Genomic DNA, 26,753 nt, shown 5'->3' with positions numbered 1-26,753 from the left:
TAGTCTACTTCTGCACCTTCCTTGGTCTTACCTAGCATATTGATTCAGTCAGTGGGTCTTGTCCAGTATAGGCTTACACTATTCCCACGTTTTTGTTATTTCAGAATCCAGAATGTCCACCCACAGAAATTCTATGGTATATTTTTGGCTGCTCAGATTTTTGTATAGAGTTATTGTGCAGCTTAAATTAGAAAACGGATGTAAAAGCCCAGTGTAAAATCTAACCTGCTGTACAAATGTAAAGGATTATTACTGTTATTATATTGTCCTTTACAGATAGCCCAACACCCCCGCCTGTCCACCCATCTCTTCTGCCTTCTTCTGGAGTTTGTAGCCTGGCAACAGTCTCTCTCATTGGTTCTCTCACTTCTAAGAGGTCTTAGAGGTGTCAATTACACATAAAGGCTCTCATTGTCCAGTATTCTAACACACTCACTTAAACTTTTTAGGTTTTCAGAACAATATACTGTTCCCAGTTTTCCTCAAGCATTAAATGGAAACAACTGCTCACCTAGTGTAATCCACAAATCTACATTCATCAGCATTTGAGCACAGATTAGAGCAAGCTACAAGTGTGGAACAACATGGTAGAGCCATTCTTAAAAGATCAATTTTTTTCCCTCAAAAGATGCATGATCCTGTAATTCCTTTTCTAAACCCATCCTACAGAAATCCATAAGCATGCAAAGATGATATACAATGTTGTTTGTACAGCTCTGTTTGCAATAGAAAACACAAAAAGAAACCTACACATTTATTAAAGGGGATTGGTTTAAAAAGTTATGACATAGGCTGGGATTGGTAGCTCATGCCTGTAATCCCAGCAATTTGGGAAGCTGAGGTGGGTGGATCAACTGAGGTCAGGAGTTTGAGACCAGCCTGACCAACAATGGTGAAACTCTGTCTTCACTAAAAGTACAAAAATTAGCCGGGCATGGTGGTGCATGCCTGTAATCCCAGCCACTCCAGAGGCTGGGGCAGGAGAATCGCTTGAACCCGGGAGGCGGAGGCTGTAGTGAGCCAAGATCGCATCATTGCACTCCAGCCTGGGCAACAAGAGCGAAACCCCGTCTCAAAAAAAAAAAAAAAAAAAAAAGAATTATGACACATGTCTGATGTAAATCACTACAGCTGTTAAAAAGAGTAAAGTAGATCTCCGTTTGTCAAAGATTTCCATAATTTATTTATAAGTGAACAAGGCAGTTTTGTACTACCCACCCACCCCGCCGCCCCTTTTTTGAGATGGCTCTGTCACCCAGGCTGGAGTATAGTGGCGCAGTCTTGGCTCACTGCAACCTCCACCTCCCAGACTCAAGTGATCCTCCCACCTCAGCCTCCCAAGTAGCTGGGACTAATGTGCCCATCACCATGCCTGGGCAATTTTTTTTTTTTTTTTTGGTAGAGATGAGGTTTTGCCATGTTGCCTAGGCTGTTCTTGAATTCCTGGGCTCAAGCGATCCTCACACCTTGGCCTCCCAAAATGCTAAGATTACAGGTGTGAGCCACCATGCCCGGCCTACCTTCCCTTTTTAATAAGAACAAATAACAAGCACACATAACTATATGTGTATTTACATTTATACACTTACACAGAAGAAAAAAATGTCAGAGAGGTTTCTCACTAAACTAATGAGCCGTTAGTTATAAAAAGCTGATGGGACTAAATTTGACTACAGGTTAAGTGCTGTATGCAGTAAAGACATCACTCTTAAAACACATAGTATCTGGCCAGGCATGGTGGCTCACGCCTGTAATCCCAGCACTTTGGGAGGCTGAGGGGGGCTGATCAAAAAGTCAAGAGATCGAGGCCATCCTGGCCAACATGGTGAAACCCCGTCTCTACTAAAAATACAAAAATTAGCCAGGTGTGGTGGCACGCGCCTGTAGTCCCAGCTACTTGGGAGGCTGAGGCAGGACAATCACTTGAACCTGGGAGGCGGAGGGTGCAGTGAGCTGAGGTCGCGCCACTGCACTCCAGCCTAGTGACAGAGTGAGATTCTGTCTCAAAAAAAAAAAAAAATAATAGTAATAGTATCTCACATCAAAAAGCAGGTATACTATAAACAAAATGATATAACATCTGGGTTTTGCTTCAACATAATCCAAGGTGGCAGTGCGGGGTAGGGAGCCACGAGGCAGGATACAGATAAAACAAGATCGGCCATGTGCGACAAAAACAAGCAATGGGGAAAAGACTCCCTATTCAATAAATGATGCTGGAATACCTGGCTAGCCATATGCAGAAGAATGAAACTAGACCCTTATCTTTCACCATATACAAAAATTAACTCAAGATGGATTAAATATTTTAAATGTAAGACCTCAAACTATAAAAATCCTAGAAGAAAGCTTAGAAAATACCCTTTTTGACACTGGCATTGGCAAAGAATTTTTGGCTAAGTCCCCCAAAGCAACTGTAACAAAAACAAAAATTGACAAGTGGGACTTAATTAAACTAAATAGCTTCTGCATAGCAAAAGAAATGGTCAATAGAATAAACAGAAAACCTACAGAATGGGAGAAAATATTTGCAAACTATGCATCTGACAAAGGTCTAATAATGCAGAATCAATAAGGAACTTACATAAATCGACAAGCAAAAAACAACTCCATTAAAAAATGGGCAAAGGACATGAACAGACATTTCTCAAAAGAAGACACACGAGTGGGCCAACAAACATATGAAAAACTACTCATCATTTCACTCATCATCAGAGAAATGCAAATCAAACTATAATGAGATACCATCTCACACCAGTCAAAACAGCTATAAAGACGCACACGTATGTTTATTGCGGCACTATTCACAACAGCAAAGACTTGGAACCAACCCAAATGTCCAACAATGACAGATTGGATTAAGAAAATGTGGCACATATATATACCATGGAATACTATGCAGCCATAAAAAATGATGAGTTCATGTCCTTTGTAGGGACATGGACGAAGCTGGAAACCATCATTCTCAGCAAACTGTCGCAAGGACAAAAAACCAAACACCGTATGTTCTCACTCATAGGTGGGAATTGAACAATGAAAACACATGGACACAAGAAGGGGAACATCACACACCGGGGCCTGTTGTGGGGTGGGGGGAGGGGGGAGGGATAGCATTAGGAGATATACCTAATGTTAAATGACAAGTTGATGGGTGCAGCACACCAACATGGCACATGTATACATATGTAACTAACCTGCACGTTGTGCACATGTACCCTAAAACTGAAAGTATAATAAAAAAACAAACAAACAAAAGTCAAGGGCTGGCTGAGATGGCTCACACCTGTAATCCCAGCACTTTGGGAGGTCGAGGCAGGCAGATCACGAGGATTGGGAGATTGAGACCATCCCGGCTAACATGGTGAAACCCTGTCTCTACTAAAAATACAAAAATATTAGCCGGGTGTGGTGGCAGGTGCCTGTAGTCCCAGCTACTTGGGAGGCTGAGGCAGGAGAATGGCATGAATCTGGGAGGTGGAGCTTGCAGTGAGCCGAGATCGTGCCACTGCACTCCAGCCTGGGCGATAGAGTGAGACTCTGTCTCAAAAAAAAAAAAAAAAAAAAGTCAAAACACAACAGATGCTGATGAGGCTGCAGAGAGAAGGAAACACTTATACACTGTTGGCAGGAATGTAACTTAGTTCAGCCATGTAGAAAGCAGTTTGGAGATTGATTCTCAAAGAACTTAAAATAGAGCTACCATTTGACCCAGCAATCCTATGCCTGGGTACACACCCAAAGGAAAACAGATCATTATACCTAAAGGAAACATGTGCTTGTATGTTCACCACCATGCTAGTCACAATAGCAAAGACATGGAATCAACCTACGTGCCCATCAATGGTGGACTGGATAAAGAAAATGTGGCACATATATACCATGGAATACTATGTAGCCATAAAAAAGAATGAAATCATGTCCTTGGCAGCAACATGGATGGAGCTAGAGGCCATAATCCTAATCAAATTAAAATAGGAGCAGAAAACCAAATACCACATGTATTCACTTATAAGTGGGAGCTAAATATTGAGTATGCATGGACAGAAAGATGGGAACAATAGACACTACAAAGTACCGGAGCAGGGAGGGGCACAGGTTGAAAAGCTACCTATTGGGTGCCATGCTTCCTACCTGGGCGCAATATTCCCATGTAACAAATCTGCATATGAAGGCCCGGTGCGGTGGCTCATGCCTGTAATTCCAGTACTTTGGGAGGTTGAGGCAGGTGGATCACCTGAGGAAAGGAGTTCAAGACCAGCCTGGCCAACACGGTGAAGCACCATCTCTATTAAAAATACAAAAATTTGCTGGGTGTGGTGGTGCATGCCTGTAATCCCAGCTACTTGGGAGGCTGATGCATAAGAATCACTTGAATCTGGGAGGTGGAGGCTGCAGTGAGCTGAGATCATGCCACTGCACTCCAGCCTGGGCGGGCAGAGTGAGACTCTATCTCAAACAAACAAACAAGAAAACAAAAACAAAACAAAAACAAGTCTGCACATGTACCCCGCTGTGTCTAAAATAAAAGATGGAATTTAAAAGTAGAAAAAAAGACTGGCCACATGTTGCTAACTGTTGAAGCTAAATGATAGTATATATAGGTTTACCATACTATTCTCTGTATGTCTATATATATTTGAAATTTTCCACAACAAAAACAAATTTTAAGGAAAAAATTACATTAAAATTTAAGTATCAATTGCTAGAATAAGGAATTCTATAATTTTACTGTAAATACTGTATAAAAATCAATCTTATTTGCCTGTACTTTACTGAGGGACAGCATTCTTCAATAGTAACTGGATACACAGGCTTAGAGTCTGACTGGTAACTAAATTTAGGGGAAAAGTGTAAATGCCATAAAGAAAGGATTCTTCTTGGCTTGTGCTACCACAAATGAGCATACTCTACCACAATGAAAGAAACATAAATTAGTAGATGCAGTTAATCAAAGAAGAATGCAAATCTGTAATAGACAAAGTGGAAGCCATGATGTCATCCTGGGACCAGGCAGAGCTGGAGAACACAGAATGTACCATGGAGTAACTTGGAGTTGCAGAGGTGACTGGCAGCACCCAACAGTAATTATTATTGATTACAGTGTTAGATGAACTAAACTCCTAGTTATCTTAACTGCATGTTAATGGATAGCACAATAATGTCAATAAGGAACTGGTGAGGCCTGGAGGAGCAGTTGTATAGGCTAAAAGGCAGGAAAATGAGGCAGAAACTCTTTATGGTGTTGTCATGGAGGGCAGGGGCTGGACAGTTAGGAAGGCCCTAATTATTAGCTCAGAGAAACAGGGGAAGAAAATCACCCTAGGCGAAGACACTGTGAGCATGTTGGGATACTCAAAATACTGGCTTTGCTGTCCATTACTCCAGAGGCTCTTTTCTGTGACTTGAGCAGCAAAAACACTCAAAGCTTGGGCTATGTGCTGGACAATGTCACTGTGAAAGTCTGGATGGCCAGACAAGAAGTTTCGTTTGCCAAAGGCAAAAGGACTGAAGTGGCATTAAAACATACTTTGTATCACACTGATAATTTAACTTTGGCAATTTTACAATCTCAATTATTTATAATTGTTCATGTACTGTTCCATTTGCTTGGAAATGGATATAAAGACCAGAACCAACATGCATAATTTCATCACAAGCAGCTGCAGCATTGGCTCTTCAGTGGGCCTACCTCAGAGCATCGTGGCCTGGTGAGGATGGGGGCTATACAGGGCTACCGATTTTTGGTGTTGTAGCTGCTGTGTCTTTAAAATCAATGCTTTCATTTTGATAGAGACAGAGAGTTTTGAGACACTATATTCAAAGACGTAGGGATCTTTTCCTCTGGATTTTCATAACTGATATATTAGCATAATCTAGTTATGCAATGTGCTTAATTCAAAATTCACTACCTGTAAGCAGTAAAGATAATGGAACTGTGATAATAAAACCCATAGATGATGATGACGATGATGACTTTATCATCCTTCTTGAAGATGGAATAATGCTGTTCAGCACATAGGCAGCTTCCTGGGGCAATGGGTAGGGTGCTCAATGCTCAAGAGATCATTAAGCCCACTCTGCTCTGGGATCAGTCCAAAGTGACATGAAAGAACTGTGAGAGCTGTCAGCCCAATTGTGGTTTCACAGAAGAAGAAAGTGACGTCCAGAGTGAGGAACTGACTTACTTGACTGAGATCCCCCATTTGCTGACTGATTATGAATTTAAAGCCATATTTCATGATTCCCAAACCAATGCTCTCCTTTCATTATACCACTCTTCTTCTTTTTTTTTTTTTTTTTTTTTTTTTTGAGACGGAGTCTCACTCTGTCACCCAGGCTGGAGTGGAGCAGCACAGTCTTGGCTCACTGCAAGTTCTGCCTCCCTGGTTCACACTGTTCTCCTGCCTCAGCCTCCCGAGTAGCTGGGACTACAGGCACCCACCACCATGCCCGGTTAATTTTTTTGTATTTTGAGTAGAGATGGGGTTTCACCATGTTAGCAAGGATGGTCTCGATCTCCTGACCTCATGATCCACCCACCTCAGCCTCCCAAAGTGCTGGGATACCGCTCTTCTTGCATACGAGGATGACGCATTTTACACACACACACACACACACACACACACACACACACACACACACACACCCTCCTCATGGAATAGAATCTAAGCTGCATCTGGCCAGTATCTACCAAATAGGGACCAGCTGACTGGGCCAGAGAAAGCCACCTGACTGAGTGAGTAATGGACAGATGAGTGTGTGTGCTTGTGTGCATGTGTGTTGGTGTGTGTGTGTGTGCGTGTGTGTGTTCTATTGGGGTTACAGTGCTGAAAACACTTTAGAGCCTCTTCTCTGTTTCTTGAGCAGCAAAAACACATAAAGCTTAGGCCACGTGCTGGACCGTGTTAAACTTTATGGACTTGACTTTTCTAGAGATACTCTTCATAAAGGCTCAGTTTGTTGGAATCAACGGGTTGTGGCAGTTTAAAGTGTGGTTTAAACTAGGAGACAGAACTTGGGTCTTAAGAGTTTGAAATCATGGTTTCCTCAACTTAAAGTGTGACACTGGTTGAACAAATGACTTAACCTCTCAGTCTTCTCACCTTTAATCTGAGAGAACAATGCCTGCCATATCTTTGTCATAAGGTTTTTCTGAGGATAAAATGTGTAAGAAAGTACTTTATAAGCTGTAAAGTACATATAAATGCATGGTATTACTATTTCTGATATTATTATATAAGGAAGTTCATGCAGAATTAATACCGAGGCATGCTGGCTCTTAGTGAAAGTGTGAAGTAGGCCAACTGGTCTGTGGCCCACCGTCACCTACCCACCTTCCTGCTACCCTGGGTCCTCCAGCTCCCAACTGGAAGAGCTACATGGAAGGAGATGGAGGAAGCCTTTCTGGACCCCACCCAATGACAGCCCCAGGGTAGGCTGCCTGCCCATCCGGATTACTCTATTCTCACCTGTGAAAGGTTAGATCCTCAACTGTGGCTGCTGTACTTTTCTCTCCTTCACAAGCTGGGTAGGTAACAGGCAACTAGACTAGGACAGAGGAAACAGTGATCTCTGAGCAGCAAGGGACAGGAGGAAAAAAAGAGAAGTTGCTTTGATCTATACAAAGAAAGACAAGAGCAGGAACAGGGTGGCACCCTGTATTCACATCACTCTGCTGAGATGGGCACGGTGCAGAGAATGCGTAACCATAAGCATTAGACTTTACTGTGACACTCCGAGAAAATGGAACCAAATGGGTTTTGGCTTAGAATTCTTTCTGACAGCCTCACGTCAATTAAAAATACACTAAATGTCAATGAAAATTTACCACAGCATGTTTTGCCAAGAGGAAAATTTGTTAAATCAGGATGAACATTTTAAAATTCTCCACAAATCATTTCAGTGACTTATTTTCCATTTATTTCTATGTAGAACACTATACACTTTGGGAGAAATCACTTATATAAACACACATACACACACTGTTCTTTTTCTTTTTTCTTTTTAATTTTGTATCTTGAGAAAAAGTCAATGTTCTCTATTTTATTCTTTAAAAAAATCACAACTATTGCCACAATATCAAGAAGTCATCATGTTAGAGTGGCTACTATTTATTTTGATTTTTTCACCAAATGATGCTTGATCAGGATATTATCCTAACTTTAAAGAGAGAAGTGGATTGAAGAGAAAAAAATTGGGATTTACCACCATGTACTACACCATGCTTGGCATCCTATTTTATTTTATTCCATCCTTAGAACAATTCTGCAGATGGAGTATTTCTACATGCATTTTACTGACAAGGCTCAGACAAATCAGGTAATTCTGCTAGGACCACGAGGCTGACAAGGGACAGAAATGGGATTCTAATTCAGAAGATGCTTTCCCCACTAGTCAGTGGTGAAAAGGAAGCAAACAAAGAAATTATCTGGATTTTTAAAGAGTCTGTTATTTGCTGGAGGCGAGAAAAGGAGTGAGTGGGAGAAAAGATGAATCAAGATTAGCTACAGGTTGATAACTGGAAGCTGGGTGATGGATTTCATCGTATAATTCTGCTGCTTTTGTAGGTTTGAAAATTTCCAAAATCAAAAACAAAAGAGGCAATGTCAATGGACATTGATAATATAGAAAATATTACACATAAATAATCTTTTGTTGTTTATTGAAAGATGATAAAGTTTTACAAAAAGGAGAAAAAACCTAATCTTCAATTCCTAGAGATGTTTGTCAAAAAGTAACTGGGCTGCCCCAGTTACTTTTGTTTGTATGTATGTATGTATGTATTTGTATGTATGACATGCAGCTTAACCTCTGCTTCTCAGAGTAGAAAACATTTCACCACCTAAAGTGTACCTTGGACAAGGGGCTGCTTCAGGGATTCTTTTTTTTGAGACGGGGTCTCGCTCTTGTCACCCAGGCTGGAGTGCAGCGGAGCAATCTCGGCTCACTGCAACCTCCACCTCCCGGGTTCAAGCGATTCTCCTGCCTCAGCCTCCTGAGTAGCTGGGATTACAGGAATTCTAATTCTACTTGTACCATTTCTGCCAACTACATTGAAGATTTATATTGTGGGATCTCGGAAATGCTACTCATGTTTTTTTTACCCTGTTTGTAAGGTTTTCTAACATTATCAAGAATCTCACAGATGGAAGAAGAATATTTTACGACAGAAAGAGTATTGCTTTGCTTAACTTAAAAGGTTAACTTTAATTAAGATGGCGATAAAAGCTTTTATAGAAAGAATGAAAAATATGTATAATTACCTCCACTCCTGCGGGCCATTGTTAGGGCTTCCAAAGAAGTTGCTGGAGTTATTTCAAGCTGGCAGACCATGACTTTGGCTCTGCTAATGACATTCGCTGCTACCCTCAGATCCTCAGTATTCAAAAGTAAATTTGCTCCAGCCACTATGACAATGATATTCTGGCCTATAAAGAAATTCCACCTATTATATTAAAACTAAACAAAGCCAAGCAAATGATATCCTGTAGTGTTATGAATACAATTGCCCTTGTAAAGTCACTATACAAAATGTGTTGTAAGTATTAATTTTAACATTTCTAGGTTATTCAGCTTGAATTTTGAGTTCCAAATGTATCTTTTATAATATCTCTGTAAGATTCATATTATTCTGATCACCTGAAGCAAAATCTTAAAAAGATTTTCCCAATATTCTTATATATAAAGAATATTAGTTGAGAAATGACATATAACATACTTTAAACATTTCTTTTATAGAAAATAGCTGGTATATGTATGCGGTAAATGTTCTGAATCCTAAATGACAGATGCCGTAGAGATGAGTATAAATAGGAATAAACTTGTATGACACTGTAGTATGCAAGCAGTTCATGTGTGTACCCTATGGTATTCCAAAAAGTGATTCTGTCAATCAAAACACATTTTAAATATCTAACAGACAGAAAATTGTATCAGATATAGAAGAGAGAGGGATATCTGGCTTATACTATAATGGATCAAACAGAAACAGAACTAAGGAATCTGATATATTCTTATTACTTGGAGCTGCTGTCTATAATCCCACCTGAATGAGGGAGGGGTGGTGGTGCATTTCATCTGTAAGGTGAACCCTTAAGAGCTGTGCTGTCCAATATGGTAGTCATGAGCAAGAGCCACACATGGCCATTGAACATTTGAAATGTGGCTAGTCCTGGCTGGGCAGAGTGGCTCATACCTATAATTTCTAGCACTTCGGGAGGCTGAGGTGGGCAGATCATGTGAGGTCAGGAGTTCAGGACCAGCCTGGTCAAACGGTGAAAACCCATCTCTACTAAAATTACAAAAATTAGCTGGGCGTGGTGGTGTGTGCCTGCAGTCCCAGCTACTCGGGAGCCTGAGGCATGAGAATCGCTTGAACTTGGGAGGTGGAGGTAGCAGTGACCTGAGATTGCGTCACTGCATTCCAGCCTGGGCAAGAGTGAGTGAGACTCTGTCTTAGAAAAAAAAAAAAATACAAGTGGATTTCAAAGATAGTACAAAGGAAATAAGGTAAAATATCCATTCATTCTTACCATTTTAAAAATTAAAAAAAAATTAAGATAAATTTCGGGGTCTCACTCTGTTGCCCAGGCTGGAGTGCAGTCGTGCGATCTTGGCTCACTGCAGCCTCCACCTCCTGGGTTCAATCAACTCTCCCACCTAAGTCTCCCAAGTAGCTGGTATTGCAGGAGTGTGCCGCCATGCCTGGCTAATTTTTTTTTACATTTTTAGTAGAGATGAGGTTTCACTATGTTGGCCAGGCTAGTCTTGAACTCCTGACCTCATGTGATCCACCTGCCTTGGCCTCCCAAAGTGCTGGGATTACAGGCGTGGGACACTGCACTCAGCCAAGATAAATTTTTGATTACACACTATAATGATAATATTTTGGACATATTGGGTTAAATATATGGCCTAAGTTAAATTTACCTGTTCCTTTTTACTTTTTAAATGTGGCTACTAGATAATTTAAAATTCCACATGAGGCTTGCATTTTATTTTTATTGGACAACACTGATCTGGAGGAATGAGTTGTAGCAGGCATTTTCTGTGCTCCAGGCTGCTCGTGCTGATCTTGTACAGACATGACCTAAAATCACCTCTCAACACAGAACAAATTCTATCCTATCATCTTACCACAGATGTGTTTGTTGGCCACGAGGAAGACTTAATAAAGTGGGGATGGTTCAGCATAAACCTAACCTCAGTCCTGGAAAAATTCAAAGTTCCCACTTGCTGAAAGACAGCATCTCTCCTTCCTTTTCTTCAGTGACCTCATTTTCTCTGTTGGAGTCAACTACTGCTTCCATGTTGCTGTCTCCCAGATCCAAATTTTTGGCCTGGCCTTAGCTGCTAAGCAGCAAGCCCAAGACTATAGATGTCTGATGGACAATGCAACATGGCTAGCTTGTTCATGCCTCAAATTTAACTTGTCAAAACTAAACTCATTACTTTATCTTGCAAACTCACTCCTTCATTTAAAGGAGCTGATTGTCCCATTTCTGTGTATTTGTCCTAATTCTTCTATTATCACCTATACTCTTGACGGCATTACCGTACACTGTAAACCAGGCAAGGTCTACCAAATAGACACTTGACACACACTATTACATTATATCTTTGCATGGAAAATGCAGATTTTGTTCATAGATAAGAAAGAGAACTTGAGAATATTCCTAGAACAACAACAACAAAAAAAAAGAGGTTTAAGACAAGGAATGAGCTGCTGTTGGCAGGAATAATTACTTAAAGTGTAGCTTAAATGAACATAGGCTTTCTAGAGTCAGAATGAAAACTTTTATCTACCACCTTTAGGTGAAATATATCATTATTATTGCAACTTGGAATCACTAAAGTTGAGCTAAAAATACCGTATTTTCTGTGAGAAATGATCCTGCAAAGCTACATGATAAATAAAAGATACATTGTGACAAATCCTAATTTAACACAGTGCACACTCTCCACAACATGTGAGTTTCTGTCCTAGGTGCACCATGAAATGCTTGGTCCTTCTGAATATTGATTCTGATTTTAAAAAATCTTATGTAGGTGTTTTTATAATTAAAACAGTTGGCAGGAATTATGAAAACTTGACTTGAAGGTTATTACTATTTTTTTTTTTTTTGAGACAGAGGCTTGCTCTGTTGCCCAGGCTGGAGTGCAGTCACCCGATCTTGGCTCACTGCAACCTCCGCCTCTTGAGTTCAAGCAATTCTCCTGCCTCAGCCTCCTGAGTAGCTGAGATTACAGGCATGTGCCACCAGGCCCAGCTAATTGTTTTTGCATTTTTAGTAGAGACAGGGTTTTACTATGTTGGTTAGGCTGGTCTTGAACTCCTGACCTCAAATGATCCACCTGCCTTGGCCTCCCAAAGTGCTGAGACTATAGGCATGAGCCACTATGCTCAGCCAATGTTTTAATTAATTAATTCATTCATTCACTCATTCATTTATTTATTTAGAGTCAGGGTCCCACTCTGTCATGCAGGCTGAAGTGCAGTGGTGGGACTACGGCTCACTGCAGCCTTGAACTCCTGGCCTCAAGTGATCCTCCCACTTTAGCCTCTGAAAGCATTGGCATTACAGGTGTGAGCCATTGTGCCAGGCCCAATTACTATTTTAAAAGATAAATGTATCAGCTATGGCAAAGCCTTGTGGCAGACTGTTGTATATATAGACTTTTGAGATTTGATTGCTGTTGAAAGACAAAATTGAACACTAACGATAAGTTGGATGTAATTAGTTGCTGCCATTTGCTCAGAACATAGTCTATAAATATGACTCATCAAACTTTTCTTTGCACCTATTTACATTTACTTACCTAGTGTAACTGAAATGACAGATGAATGCTTGACTGCTTTTAGAGACAAATGTCAATGATAAGTTCACATGAAGGGTAATGGGGACATTATAGCATATACATATTATTTTGAGGCAACTTCATATATATTGGATAGACAATTTTGAAAATTGTCTGAAAATTGATCTGGATGATCCATGTGAGAAGTATTAATAAAGGGAAACACGTTTATATTTGGATTGGAAGAACTATGTTTTAGGCCTTGGAGTGGGGGGTATAGTAAGAGGTCCATAGGATTATGGTAAAAATTGGTGCTTCTGATCTAACTCTGGAAATATACTGTCTTATGAAATGACACTCCAATATGCAAAACACTTACCTTCATTATTGACAATTATAGAAGCAGTTCCTGTAGCAGCATCTTTAGTCTGATACGTAAATTCTGAAAGAAAAAAGAAAATTACAATCACATGTATGCAGACTGGCATGGATAATTTATTTTAACAATTTCAATACGACACTAATCCTTGGAAAAACTTTTTAACCTTTAACCATCTGGAATGATAAAAAAGTAAGTAATTAGTGCTAATTTATACCCATCATCTATACAACAAGAAAAATAGACAGCTTTACATGTAGTTGCACCTTTTCTCTGCATTAGTAACAACCCACCAAACTGCTCCTACTTTCAATTCCCCCCAATTATTCATAATTGTATACATATGCATTTTTCTAGACCAACACACTTATGTTCTTCATTGAAAGGAATGTCAGAGTTGAGATAAAAAGTAAAAGTCAAATCTATAAAATGAACTTGTTTGATTATTTTCATTCTCATAAGCTTATTTCACCAAGAATCAAGGTCTGGCATATAAACAGAAATGTTGACCAGGCAGCCTTTGGTAGCAGCAAAGAGCCCTGAACTGGAGTCAGAAGATCTTCATTCTAGTCCTGGCTCTAGCTCCAACCAACTGTGTGCTCTTGGAGAAACCACAGAACATCTCTGGGCTTTGGTTTTCTCTTCTGTGAAATAATGGTTTCAGCCTCTGTGGCTTCGAATGATTGTTGCCAGCTATAATGTTCTTAAAACATCTTTTGTAAATGCAGCATCTTTTTCTCCTTGTCATTTGTCACATATCCATGAGATGAAGGTTTGTAACCTCCTATCATTTTATTCCCATCTGGAGGAATGTACATAGAAGAATCAACCAAAGGACATTTAAGCAAGAATGGACAAAGCTGTGCATAAAAATTATCTGGCCACCAGGGGAAGGACTAGTAATTCTCCTCTAGATTCAATTTTTCTCATAACAAAATCACAGAAAAAAGCTATAAACACTAACTTTTAAAAAGGTGGGAATTTTACCTGTAGAAATATCATTCTGTTTTAAGTTCTCTATATAATCACTGCCAAAAGAATCTTTGCCAACCTGTACCAAAGAAATAATGAATATTAGATCTTTTTGAGTTAGTAAAATGCTACAATGTAGTTTTTAGAATACTTAGCATTTTAAAAGGGCATATCTGCATAGTACTTTATAAACATTAACTAATTAATGTTCTTAATATAAGATGCTACACTTGATTGCAGCCCAAAGAATTGTTATATAATAATGTTTCACTTATATCCTACTTAAAATGTGAAGTATTTAACGAACATCACTCATTAAGTCATTCTCATTTTGAGCTGTTCATGTGATAATTCCCACTGAGACAGAGTTGTCTACCATCATCAATCCTCAATATTTATGAAGAATCTCAGCTGTTTGTACTTTACTGTAAATATGGGCATCTTTGTCATGACTTGCCTGATGTTCCAGAATCTTTTTATCTTCTCCCTTGACACTGACAGGTGGAAGCAAAGAGAAGGAAATTTTAAAGGCCCTAGCTAACTTGGGTAACTTGGTATAATGGAATTGTGTTTTTGCATCCTAGCATTTATTCTGTTAAAGGTATTTCAGTTTTTCCTTTGGACACCTATTTCTGTCCCATTCTATAGAGAACAAGATTAGGTTGGCCAAGGGACCCAGGCCTGATTAAAAAGCATGTTCCTTGTAGTCCTAGCTACTCGGGAGGCTGAAGCAGGAGAATTGCTTGAATCAGGAGGCGGAGGTTGCAGTGAGCCGAGGTCATGCCACTGCGCTACAGCTCTCGTTACAGAGCAAGACTCTGTCTCAAAAAAAAAAAAAAAAAGTGTGTTCCACCACCCTGGTCACAGTGATGGGTTCATGAATGAGCATGTGAGCTAAACTAGTCCAATAAGACTCAATCCTGGGACTTTTATTGAAACTACCAGGGAAGACAAGTTTTCTTCCCAGTAAGACTGCTGGCTATAAGAGAATGTAAGCCTGCAGCCACTGGGGCTCACCATGTGGAGACAACTAGAAAGAAAACAGAGAAACATAACAGAAAGCAGGAGGGTGACAGACACAAACAGACATAGACTCCTAATAGCCTAATGGACCTCTAAGTCATCTGAAGCCAGCTCTACCACTGGGCTTTTCAGTTACATGAGGCAATACATTCTTTTTAAAAATTTTATTTATTTTTATTTTTTTGCTTAAGCTATTTTGAACTGGGTGTCTGTCTATTGTCTGTTATTAACAAAGTCCTGACTAGCTTCAGGCTGGGTGCGGTGGCTCATGCCTGTAATCCCAACACTTTGGGAGGTCAAGGCGGATGGATCACCTGAGGTCAGGAGTTCGAGGCCAGCCTGGTCAACATGGTAAAGCCCCATCTCTACTAAAAATACAAGAATCAGCCGGGTGTGGTGGCGCATATCTGTAGTCCCAGCTACTTGGGAGGCTGAGGTAGAACTGCTTAAACCCAGGAGGCGGAGGTTGCAGTAAGCTGAGATTGTGCCACTGCACTCCAGCCTGGGCAACAGAGCAAAACTCCATCTCAAAAAAAAAAAAAAAAAAAAAAAGAAAAAAAGAAAAAAAAAAAAAGCTAGTTAGCCTAGTGCCTAGTGTAACCCTGAACCACTGAACCATAATTTAAGCAGCTGTGTTTGTGCCTGGATCCTGTGACCACATTCGTGCTTTGTGGTCCACTTTGGTAATTGGATCTCTCCCTGTTTCTGTCACAGCATGAGTGTGTATCCTAATCATCTGGTTAGCCCTCTAGCTCTGTCAGAACAGGCACTCTTCTCTGCCTGGCCAGCCATTTGCAGGGGCCAGGCCTTTAGGTCTGTGGCTCAAAGCCAGAAAACTATGATTGCAAGGCCTTTGATACCAATGCTGGCATCTTATTGACATCTCCCTACTGTCCATTTCTGGCCTCCGTGGTGCCGCAATCACTGTCACTGTGCTAGTCAGGACACCCTTGTTTTCTTCTCCCATACCTCTCTAATGCTTAACATTTGTCTGACTGCTACCTTGGCTGGACTTTGGCTTGAACTCTACAGTTGAATCCACAGCAGAGGTTGTAAATTGGTGGGCTGAAAGTTGAATCTGACTGCTAGATATGTTTTGTTTGCCCTACTATTGTTTTCTAAAAAAATGGACTTTATTTTAAAAACAGTTTTAGGTTCTCAGCATAAGAGAGTAGAAAGCACAGAGTTCCCATATACTCTCTGTCTCCTCCAGCAACTAGTATCCCCTACTATTAACATCCTGCAACTAAGTGGTACTTTGTTACAATGGATAAACCTACATGACATATCATTATTACTCAAACTCCATAGTTTACATTAGGGTTCACCCTTGGTGTTGAATATAGGGTTTGACAAATGTGAAATGTCATATATCCACCATTATAGTACTATACACAATAGTTTCACTACCCTAAAATGTGCTCCGTATATTCATCCTTCTCTCCCCACTAGCCTATACCCTATACACTATACACAATAGTTTCAGTACCCTAAAATGTGCTCCGTATATTCATCCTCCTCTCCCCACTAGCCTCTGGCAACCACTAATCTTTTGTCTCCATAGTTTTGCCTTTTCCAGAATATCATACAGTTGTAATTACACAGTATGTAGCCTTTTCAGATTGACTTCTTTTACTTAGTAATAGGCAACTAAAGTTCCTCTGTGTCTTTTTGTGCCTTGATAGCTAATTTCTTTTTAGGGCTGAATAATATTCCATTGTCTGGATGTACCAGAGTTTATTTATCCATTTATCTACTAAAGGATGTCTTCCAAGTTTGGGAAATTATGAATAAAGCTGCTATAAATATCTGTGTGCAGGTTTTGGTATAAATGCCCTGCTATTTTTGTTTATTAGTTCTCAATACTTAAATATTAGAAGACTTCACAAAAACAGACAGATGTCCAGGAGGTTCTGAAAATTCAGAGGTTCTGGTAACACTGGGTCCACATTCCTGCAAGGCAAACCACCTGGAACTGAGAGGTGAGTGCCTTAAAGTACACATAGACTCTTGACTTCATCTAGCCTAGTGCAATTTCTGTTACCTGCTTGGCTCCTGTAGTCCTTTAGGCTTGCTACCTCTGAACTATACTTCTGAACTGAACTTCTATTTTTCTGTCCTGCAGGTGAGCATTACTTCAATGGACTATGTCTCAATCCAGGTTTCAGTCACTCCTGGTGTGTCCTATTCTTCCACAGAAAATTGTTCCTTTCTGGATGTATCAATAGAAAGAAACCTGTCTGTTTCTTTACCATCATTTCTGAGAACTTAGAAGTCCTTTGCCCTCTCTCCTCCACTAAATCAAACCTCACCTGTTTTTCAAGTATCAACTTAAGGTCTACCTTCCCTACTCTGGCCCTTGTTAATCCTCTCATCTCCAGACCTCCTATGATACTCCTAATCAAGCCCATAGTTCAATACCATCTTATATTGTTGGCGATTTCGTATTTGTTAGTCTAGACTTCCTAAAAGCTTACTGGAGATTCTTTAGGAGTTGATCACATTAGTTGCCCTTCTGTTCATTTTCCTTGGACCCATCTTGTAGTCATGTTCCGTTCTTTATTAAAAAAAATTTTTTTATTTTTTTATTTTTGAGACGGAGTTTCGCTCTTGTTGCCCAAGCTGGAGTGCAATGGTGCAATCTCGGCTCACTGCAACCTCTGCCTCTTGGGTTCAAGCGATTCTCCTGCCTCAGCCTCCCGAGTAGCTGGGATTACAGGCATGCACCATCACACCTGGCTAATTTTTGTATTTTTAGTAGAAATGGGGTTTCACCCTGTTAGCCAGGGTGGTCTCGAACTCCTGACCTCAGGTGATCTGCCCATCTCAGCCTCCCAAAGTGCTGGAATTACAGGCGTGAGCCACCACGTCCGGCTGTCATGTTGCATTCTTGAAGGAACATGACTACAAGCACCCAAACTATTCTAGAATGGTTCCATAGAAGGTTTTGTTTCCAACAGCCTTCTTGAAGGCACTCTCACACTCTTTTGACTATAGCAGTGAAATACTGTTGGGCAGAAAGATTCTTGGAAACCCGCATAGTCTGAGATAGCCTGTATGTGTTAACTTGTTCCACATGAAGGAAGCCAGGTCAAGAGCAACTACGGACAAGCACTTACTTGCACATAAGCCAGAAGGGAACTCTCAGAACTCAACATGCTCTTTGGAAATCACAGGCTCAGTTCTGCCCTGAATATTGTAGAGTAGTGCCATCTAATAGAACTTTCTGCAATGATGAAATGTTCTATATCTGTGCTGTCCAATACAGAAAATGTTTTCTATTTGTTCTGCCCAACACAGACACTCAAAATACAGACTGTGTGACTGAGGAATTCAATTTTTTAACTTTGATTACATTTAAATCTAAATATCCACATGTGGCTAGTGGCCTCTGTATTTGACAATGCAGCAAGGGTCATGGAAAGCAAAAGGGCTGGGTGTATGAGGAACAAGAGCATTTCTTCAGCTAAGGGTGCTGAGGTGCTTCTTTCACTCTTATCACTGGGAGGGCTCCTTCTGCTTTGAAGGAGAGCTTTGGCAGGGCTTCCAGAGTCCAGAACTATGACCTGAAGCTAAGGAGGGCAACTTCAGTCAGCACCATAACTTCTATTTTGCAAAGTGATTGAGGAATGGTTGTTTAGGCTGCTTGGAATCCTCAAATGGCAGAAACCATCCAGTAATTCTACTCTTCAACATACATTTGGGGTGAATAAAACATAGGAGATCAAAATATCCTACCCAAGGCCACATGAAATTGAATATTCTGCTCAAGAAGTTATCACATATATTAAAACAGGTTACTGATTTCAAAGCATTAGAATACAGAAAATATGTTTAACACTAAAACTAAGATGAATATAATTTAATCCTTGCAACTGAAGACATTTTGTCACTTCTCAGTGCCTGAGGGTTATAGTGAATAGCTAGTTGAGGAGACTAAGTTGCATTTGTTGTCATACAAAACCCAGCTGTTGCTTTTTTGAATAAATCCTTCATACTAACTTTTAACTTGTCATTTGTGGCCTTATAACAAAATACATAAGAAAAATATATAAAATCTCAGTTATGAAAGCTTGCTGGTTGTTTAAATCCTAGATAAAGGGGTGTTTACCTTAATAATGGCCTTTAGGCTAGGCATGGTGGCTTATGCCATAATCGTAGCACTTTGGGAGGCTGAGGTAGTAGGACTGCTTGAGGACAGGAGTTCGAGACCAGCCTCAGCAACACAGCAAGACCCCATCTCTACAAAAAATTAAAAAACTAGCTGGGTGTGGTGCTGCATGCCTGTAGTCTCAGCTACTCTGGAGGCTGAGGTGGGAGGATTGCTTGAGCCCAGGAGTTTGAGGCTGCAGTGAGCTGTAGCACCATAGCACTACAGCCTAGGCAACCTATCTCTGCAAAAAAAAAAAAAAAAAAAAAAAAAAAAGCCTTCGGGCATGGTGGTGCACACCTGTAATCCCAGCACTTTGGGAGGCCAAGGCAGGCAGATTGCTTGAGCTCAAGAGTTTGAGACCAGCCTGGGCAACATGGTGAAACCTTGTCTCTACAAAATATACAAAAATTAGCTGGGTATGGTGGAATGTGCCTGTAGTCACAGCTACTTGGGAGGCTGAGGCAGGAGGATCACCTGAGCCTTGGGAGGTTGAGGCTGCAGTGAGCCCAGATTGCACCATGGCACTCTGGTCTGGGCAACAGAGTGAGATCCTGTCTCAGAAAAAAATAAAGACCTTTAATATACAAAGTTAATGCTACAATCACCATTATTAGGCCTGATTATCTGAGAGTGGTGATAGGTTTGAGATAATCCAGTTATTTTCTCTCATTTCTACCATTTCTTCTTATACAAGGTGTATATTATTTGCTTGGTTATAGGATCATTTGTTTGAACATATGGCTAAGTATTCCAATCAACATAGCCAACTAATTATAGCTAGCTGTCTTTCAACAGAGTTCAGGAAAGGACAGATTTCACCTCATTATATATTACCTGGAAAGACCTGGTGACTAATTTTTGATCTCTGAAAATGAAAATCTCAGTGCATGATCAGATGATTCTCCCACAGCAATCTAGCACAGAAGGTACTTTTTGGTTAAGGTGATGGATACTCTAATGCACTGCTTTTCAAGCTATCTGTGGAGCAGCACTGGCCTTGTTTTCCTTTTCTTGCTTTCAATCCATTGTGGACTAACAATTTTATAAAATACAATAACAAGGAGATGAAAACAAAAAAGAGTCATACAAACTACAAGGCCTAATTTATTATTACTATTATATTCAACAGCTATAAAGTTATTCTGTCAAATTGCTATAAATGATCCTAACTGCTTACTCTCAATTCCTGTACTGTTTGGACCAGTGACAATCTGCATGCAGCTTGGCACCAGCCTGAGGACTGGACTTTGAACAGCACCGCCTTAATGTACCGAGTTAGGAGGCCAGCAGGTCTTATTTTCCGGTTGGACCATGCTGGTGGAAGCAGGATCTGGTCAAAACATGGTGTAATGAAGAAGCTAGCTGAAACGAGGAAAGCGACTTCTAGTTGCTCTCACTGCTCATTAGCACAAGACACAAGACACTCCTACTGGACCCAAGATAGTTTACAAATGCCATGGCAATGGCCCATGGCATTTGTAATTTGCCCAAGTTACCTTATATAGTTCTGGAAATTCCCCACCCTTTTTCCAAAAAGTTCTGAATAACCCGCCTCTTAATTAGCATATAATTTAAAGTACATGTAAATGTAGTTGCTAACAGCCCATACACTACCCTCTGGGCACACAGCCTATCGGTTAGCTGTGCAGCACTGGTTCAATCAAAGTTGCTTTTTCTTTTTTTTTTATATTTAACAGCTTTATTGAGATATAATTATAATAAAAACCCTGCATATATTTAATGTATACATTTTGATGGGTTTGAATACATGCATACATCTGTGGAACCATTACCACAATCAGTGTAATAAACATCCATCACCTCCAAGTTTCCTCCTGCCCATTTGGCAAGATAGAATAAGATCCAGAGATCTGCTGTACCACATCGTGCCTATAGTTCATAATACTTTATTGTATGCTTAAAATGCTCTTAAGAAGGTAGATCTCAAGTTAAGTGTTCTTACTGCCCCCCCCCACCACACAGTTGCTTTTTCTTATCCTTGACTCACTCTTAAATTCTTGCCTGGGCAAAGCCAAGAACCCTCCTTGGCTAAGCCCCTCAGGGCAGCCTGCATCAGTATCACCTCTGTCACAAAACTTCATGCTTGATGGTTCTGCAGGGAAACAGATAGCTACCTGTATTAGAGAGTTTGATAGTCTCATATTTGAAGGAAGCAAGACAGGGTAATTTCTTGAAGTTGTTTCCAGTTTGCTGATTCCTGACCTGGGTCATTTGGGTTCATACCTGCTCATGGTTTCTGTGCTCATATTGGGCCAGTGCATCTTGAGTTCCTTACTTGACCATGGTCCTCTCCTGAACTGCCAACTTTTGATGTTTAGGAATAACTTCCTCCTCTTAACATTTGGCTTCAATGGAATGGAGCAGGAAACACTTAACTCAGGTGAAGTCTTAAGAAAGATGTCCTAATAGGCTCTTTGCCCTGGGAGGAAGACTTTCATTTTATACAATATCTGCCAGGATTTTAAATCTGAAAGTACCATCTCCAATTATCATTAGACTGTAGCTTTGGTCTATGACAGCTAAATACTGACTAACTCTTAAGTACTTGAAGTGTTTCATTATACGTGTATCACTGTATAAATATTGAGGTAACTCGTTTAATGTTCTTTGTCACAATATCTTAACAAATATTTCTCCCTAGCTCAATATAAGAAGTTTGTTTGGGCCATCAATCTTACTTCATTAAGAGTTTGAATTTTAGTTTGTTATAGGTAGCAAGAGGTAAATCAATGTTGCTGAGAAAGCCATAGAAAATTTTTACCTGTTTTTCTTTTGCTCCATCTGTTCATTTTTATCTTGATAAATTTCATGGTTTTCATTTCTACTTAGAATTTGTCATCTTTAAAAAAATGCCATAAAGCAAGTTTGGCTAATTTGCTTAATAAAAATGTATTTCACAATGGATAAAATACGATTAATGAACAGATAATAACTTCTTTTATAAAAATATATTATTTTCTTTTTAAGAAGTCTAAGAATATTATGCAATTTGCTTAAGCTTTTAAATAATTCCATGTCTAAAGATCCCAGGTTATCTAACCAAAGTTACCCTGTATAGGTTTTAGCTGCAGTCATGTTTTTTGATCCTCTGCTATGCAGACACACAGGCTAAAATCCACTGTGGTGCTAAACATTAGATGACTAAATCAGGGCCATGGTAGATGTACAGAACTTTCAAAATTGTACACATGCTAACATAAACCATCACACACAAATGGTACCTTTGCTTTAATCAACCTCCTAACTGGAACATTTCCCAAAATACAGCCCCCTGCTTCTATTCCTCTCCTATCCACTCATATGGTTTTAGGATTCATTTCCCAAGTTCAGTTCCATAACTCAAATATTTCCCTTTGTCATTTCTTTCTTTGCCTCAAATTCAACAGAACTAAAATAAAATCAATTTCATAATCTTAGGGTTGGAAGAGATCCCAGGGGACATCCAATCTTGACTTTAATGGCTACATAAATAGCTTCCATAAAGCTTCCAAGAGAGGGGTTCTCTAATCTCTCCTTTAATGTCTCCAGCTCTAGGAACTCCCCTCTTCCCAGCGAAGCCATTTTGGGTACATAGCTTCCAATGCCAATTCTATGTCCAGGTTTTCTTACACAGGAAATTATATCATCCTCTTTCCAGTTCCCAGGTCCTCTTAATTAAGTCAGCACCATCTGATTACTCTCCAAACCCTCCATAGCTAATCAGGTATGAGATGAGTCAGGCCTAAGTTTTTAATCAGCCCCCTCTCACAGACCCATAATTCCTGGAACATAATTAATTGCTGATTAATTACACTGATATTTTAAATCTATCAAGAGCTCAATCTTAGCAAAAGAGGGTTTCTTACTTTGAATCTTACGCTTCACGTGATGTTTTTGACCAAATAGCTGTGTGAAAATTATGTTAATCATAGGTTAGAAATAAAATTACAGTTTACTAGCAGATGAAGTGATAATTGTATAGTTTATACATCATTTAAAACTCCTGTGGACAGAAAAGTGCTGACTGCAATGAAAAATGACATTTAGAGAATTTTTAGTAAAATCTACATAGTTCACAGGAGAAAGCTCGTTCTTTCAAGTTCCTTGTATTTTTCTTGCCCTTTAATAATGTGCAGACCCAGCCTGGCCTTCCCTAAAAATCAAACAAACACACAATCACCTACCTTTCCTGTTATACTAACGCTATAATGCTAGCACCTTAAAATTTCATGAAAAATGAAAATTTTTGGCAGCCCATTTATTTTCAAATTATTTCAGTAGCATGGATAAAAATAGGAATACTGTATGTTACAATATCATATCTCTACATACATGAAAACAAAACTATGCCAAAAGATCAGTTATATGTGGTTCATTAAGGCCCAGATTCTTTTCAGATCTAAGATACAGCATAAGAAGAAAATGACTTAGATATGAGTAAATCACAGTTATTACACGAAGTTTCCAAAAGCTGTGTTGCTGCAGTGAAACCTGCTAAAAACAAGATGACTCATGCTATTGTTTAGAAGCTGGATGACAGAAACCCACTGGAGTAAGCTAATTTCCCTCACTTCTCATACCCCAGTTACAAACTCATTACATTCAGGGAAGGCAGCATTAAGTTATTTGAGAACTGCTACTTCCTAGAGGATTCAATGAGGTAGAAATTAATATAAAGGACAAGGGAGACTACTCTCTGTTATTCAGATCTTTAAAAACAATAAACTTCCACAAGAATTGAAAGCAGGTACTCAAGTAGATGTATATGCATGTTAGTAGCAATGCTATTCATAAGAGCCAAAAGGTGGAAACAGCCCAAGTGTCCATCAATCCATTCATTGATGAATAAAAAAATTGCGGTATATCCATACAATGGAATATTATTCAACCATAAAAAGGAAAGAAATACTGATATATGCTACAACGTTGTACCTCAAAAACAGTATGCTAAGTGAAAGAAGCCAGGTACAAAATGTCACATAATATATATTCCATTTATATGAAATGTCCAGAATAGATAAATCCATAGACACAGAATGAAGACTGGTGGTTCCCAGGGCCTTAAAGGGAAGACGGAATGAGGAGGAACTGCTTAAGGGGTAAGGGATTTTGTTTTGGAATGATGGTAAAGTTCTGGAACAAAACAGAAGTGGTGGTTGAATGTATTAAATGCCACTCTATGTATTATATGCCACTGAATTGTTCACTTTAAAATGGTTGAAAAAAATAAAAACAATGAACTCCAGTCTTAAAACCAGATTCTTACCTCTAGAATCCTCTCCACTATACTTTATACTTACCTTACACACCATGGACGTCGTTGCTCCAAGCCGAGCAGCTTGGACACACTGGTTGGCTCCTTTGCCTCCAAAGCCAATAAAAAACTTATGTCCATGGATGGTTTCTCCAGTTTTTGGCAAACGAGAAGTAAGACTATTGTAATTTAAAAAGAGAAGAAAAAAGGCATATTGGTAACTGTAATCAATTTAAGTTATTTAGAAGAGATGGAAGGCTATATAGTAGAGCTCTAAATTGTCTTAACAATTAGAACTATAAGCAGAAGCAAGGAAGATTATCTCTTCCTTTAGGATGACATTTAGTAGTTTGCATCATTATCAAGAATGAGTCTCCTTGACAGAATTCTTCTCTCTCTCCTAGAGACCACTACTGTGGCTAGTGTTGTACTGCATCAGGGTTATTCATGAATACCTTTCCTTCATATTCTCTTTCCTAATGCCAGCACAGAACTTTATTCACAGTGGGATTTAATAAATGGGATGAAAGTAATGTATATTTCTAATATGGGTTTATCTGGTCACTTTAATAAGAAGCAGGAAGTGTTAAACCAAGAAGCAGGAAGTGTTAAACCAGACCAGGATTCTGATAATCAAGTACAGGACCTAAGGAGAAGAAGGAAGTTACAATTCCAGGTACTAAAGAATCTTTTTTGTTTACTAAGGGGTAGAGTAAGAGTGGGGTGTTCAGAGAGCAGGATCAGGTTTTAGTCTTAGTCCATCCTGCATACCCCATCATTTCACGCGCTCACTCAAAATGGGCATCTATTTTAGAAAAGGAACCCTAAAGAGCTAAGTTATTTTTAAAATTTCATTATGGAAGATTACAAACCTATAAAAGTAGAGAAAACAGCATACTGACTTCCCTTGCCCTCATTCACCTATCATCCAGATTTAATAATTTAATAATTATCGTCTCATAGCCGATCTTGTTTGAGTCAATACCTTCATCAGCTTCTCCAAGAGGTAAGAATTTTTACCATAATGCTATTATTGCCTAATGATGATAGTATTAAGTGAGGCAAAAAGAATAAAAGGTTTGATCCAGGGTAAGATTTTTATATTTCATATTATTAAAGATGGAAGGTGTGAGGAAATAAAATATTTGAAGGATGGAAGGAAATGATTGACTTTAAAATGAAAGAGGCGTTCTGGGGAGTTCTAGGGCAAGTGAAGAAGACAGGCTCAGGTGGCACGGGCACTGGCTAGCTGGCCACAAAGAAGTGGGCCAAGGGCCAGAGGGAGCAGATAAAAAGAGAGTAGGTGTGACCAAAAAAGGTTAATTAGCTTTAGATAGGAAAGAAAGGTAAGGAGGTAAGTTCACAATGGTAAGTCCACAGAGAACCTACACTGCTTTTACAGGTTAGAAATTTATATTAATTTCCCACATAGGTTGTGATCTATCTGAAGTCAGTATCTTATATTAGAACAGAGCAATGCCAACTCCTATAGGTCCCTAACAGCCAGTTTGCAATGGGATGACATATAACTGATGCTAAGAACACACGATTGCTTCAATAAAGACCAAGCTCAACCTGTTAACCTCCTTTATATAGCTCTAAAAGTGTCAATAAATTGAGCTGAACTACTCCATTCCCTTGCAGTACACTGTCAAATATGGTTGAGATTCAAAAGACCCTCATCAATAATTTGAAAACATCCCACTCCTCCCCTTTAAATTCTATTTTTATCTTGGATTCTAAATGCATTTATAGTACTGATGAAAAAAATATACATCTAGAAGGTTCACTTCTGAAAAAGGTACTCAATCAAGAGAAAAATGGTTTTAATGTAATGTTATTATCCTGTCATTTAATTTAGCAATGACAAGTGATGATGAGATTTTGATTTGCATTAGAAATCTTAAACATTTTAGGATTCTGTTATGAACAGGCAATGATGAGTAATCTGTGTGATTGAGTAACTATGTGAATTCTTGGCTTACTGATGCTGCTACAAACAACACTCATAGCAACCTGAAAAAGAAAAAATATCCCATGTGGCTAAAAACAGGCCAAATAACTTGATTAGTAAGACTGTCACTAAAGAAACTTATGATTTCCACTATATTTATACTTAGATCTGGGTTACAATTCACTGGTTTGAATCAAGTGTAATTTTTATTACCAACTGT

General features: G+C 39.3%; 2 protein-coding genes across 8 annotated transcripts in view; one reads left to right on the top strand and one right to left on the bottom strand.

Moving 5' to 3' along the window:
- The window catches only part of BABAM2 (BRISC and BRCA1 A complex member 2), a 574,233-nt gene that overhangs the window by 63,156 nt on the left and 484,324 nt on the right, over positions 1–26,753 (top strand). The window lies entirely within an intron of this gene.
- The window catches only part of RBKS (ribokinase), a 108,683-nt gene that overhangs the window by 53,453 nt on the left and 28,477 nt on the right, over positions 1–26,753 (bottom strand). For all 5 annotated transcript variants that reach the window (XR_004027070.1, XR_004027069.1, XM_030800434.1 and 2 more), the window contains exons 2-5: positions 24,626–24,758; positions 14,165–14,228; positions 13,178–13,240; positions 9,264–9,428 (exon numbers count right to left, since the gene is read on the bottom strand). Coding sequence is in view for 3 of the 5 variants with exons in the window: in XM_030800434.1 (XP_030656294.1) it covers positions 9,264–9,428; positions 13,178–13,240; positions 14,165–14,228; positions 24,626–24,758 (425 nt within the window). In the remaining 2 variants the exon portion in view is untranslated. The remainder of the gene's footprint in view (positions 1–9,263; positions 9,429–13,177; positions 13,241–14,164; positions 14,229–24,625; positions 24,759–26,753) is intronic.

This window comes from Nomascus leucogenys, chromosome 19, assembly GCF_006542625.1.
Source record: "Nomascus leucogenys isolate Asia chromosome 19, Asia_NLE_v1, whole genome shotgun sequence".
Taxonomy (NCBI): Eukaryota; Metazoa; Chordata; class Mammalia; order Primates; family Hylobatidae; genus Nomascus; species Nomascus leucogenys.
Note: the sequence above shows the minus strand (reverse complement) of the source record. Positions and strands in the feature narration are given on the sequence as shown.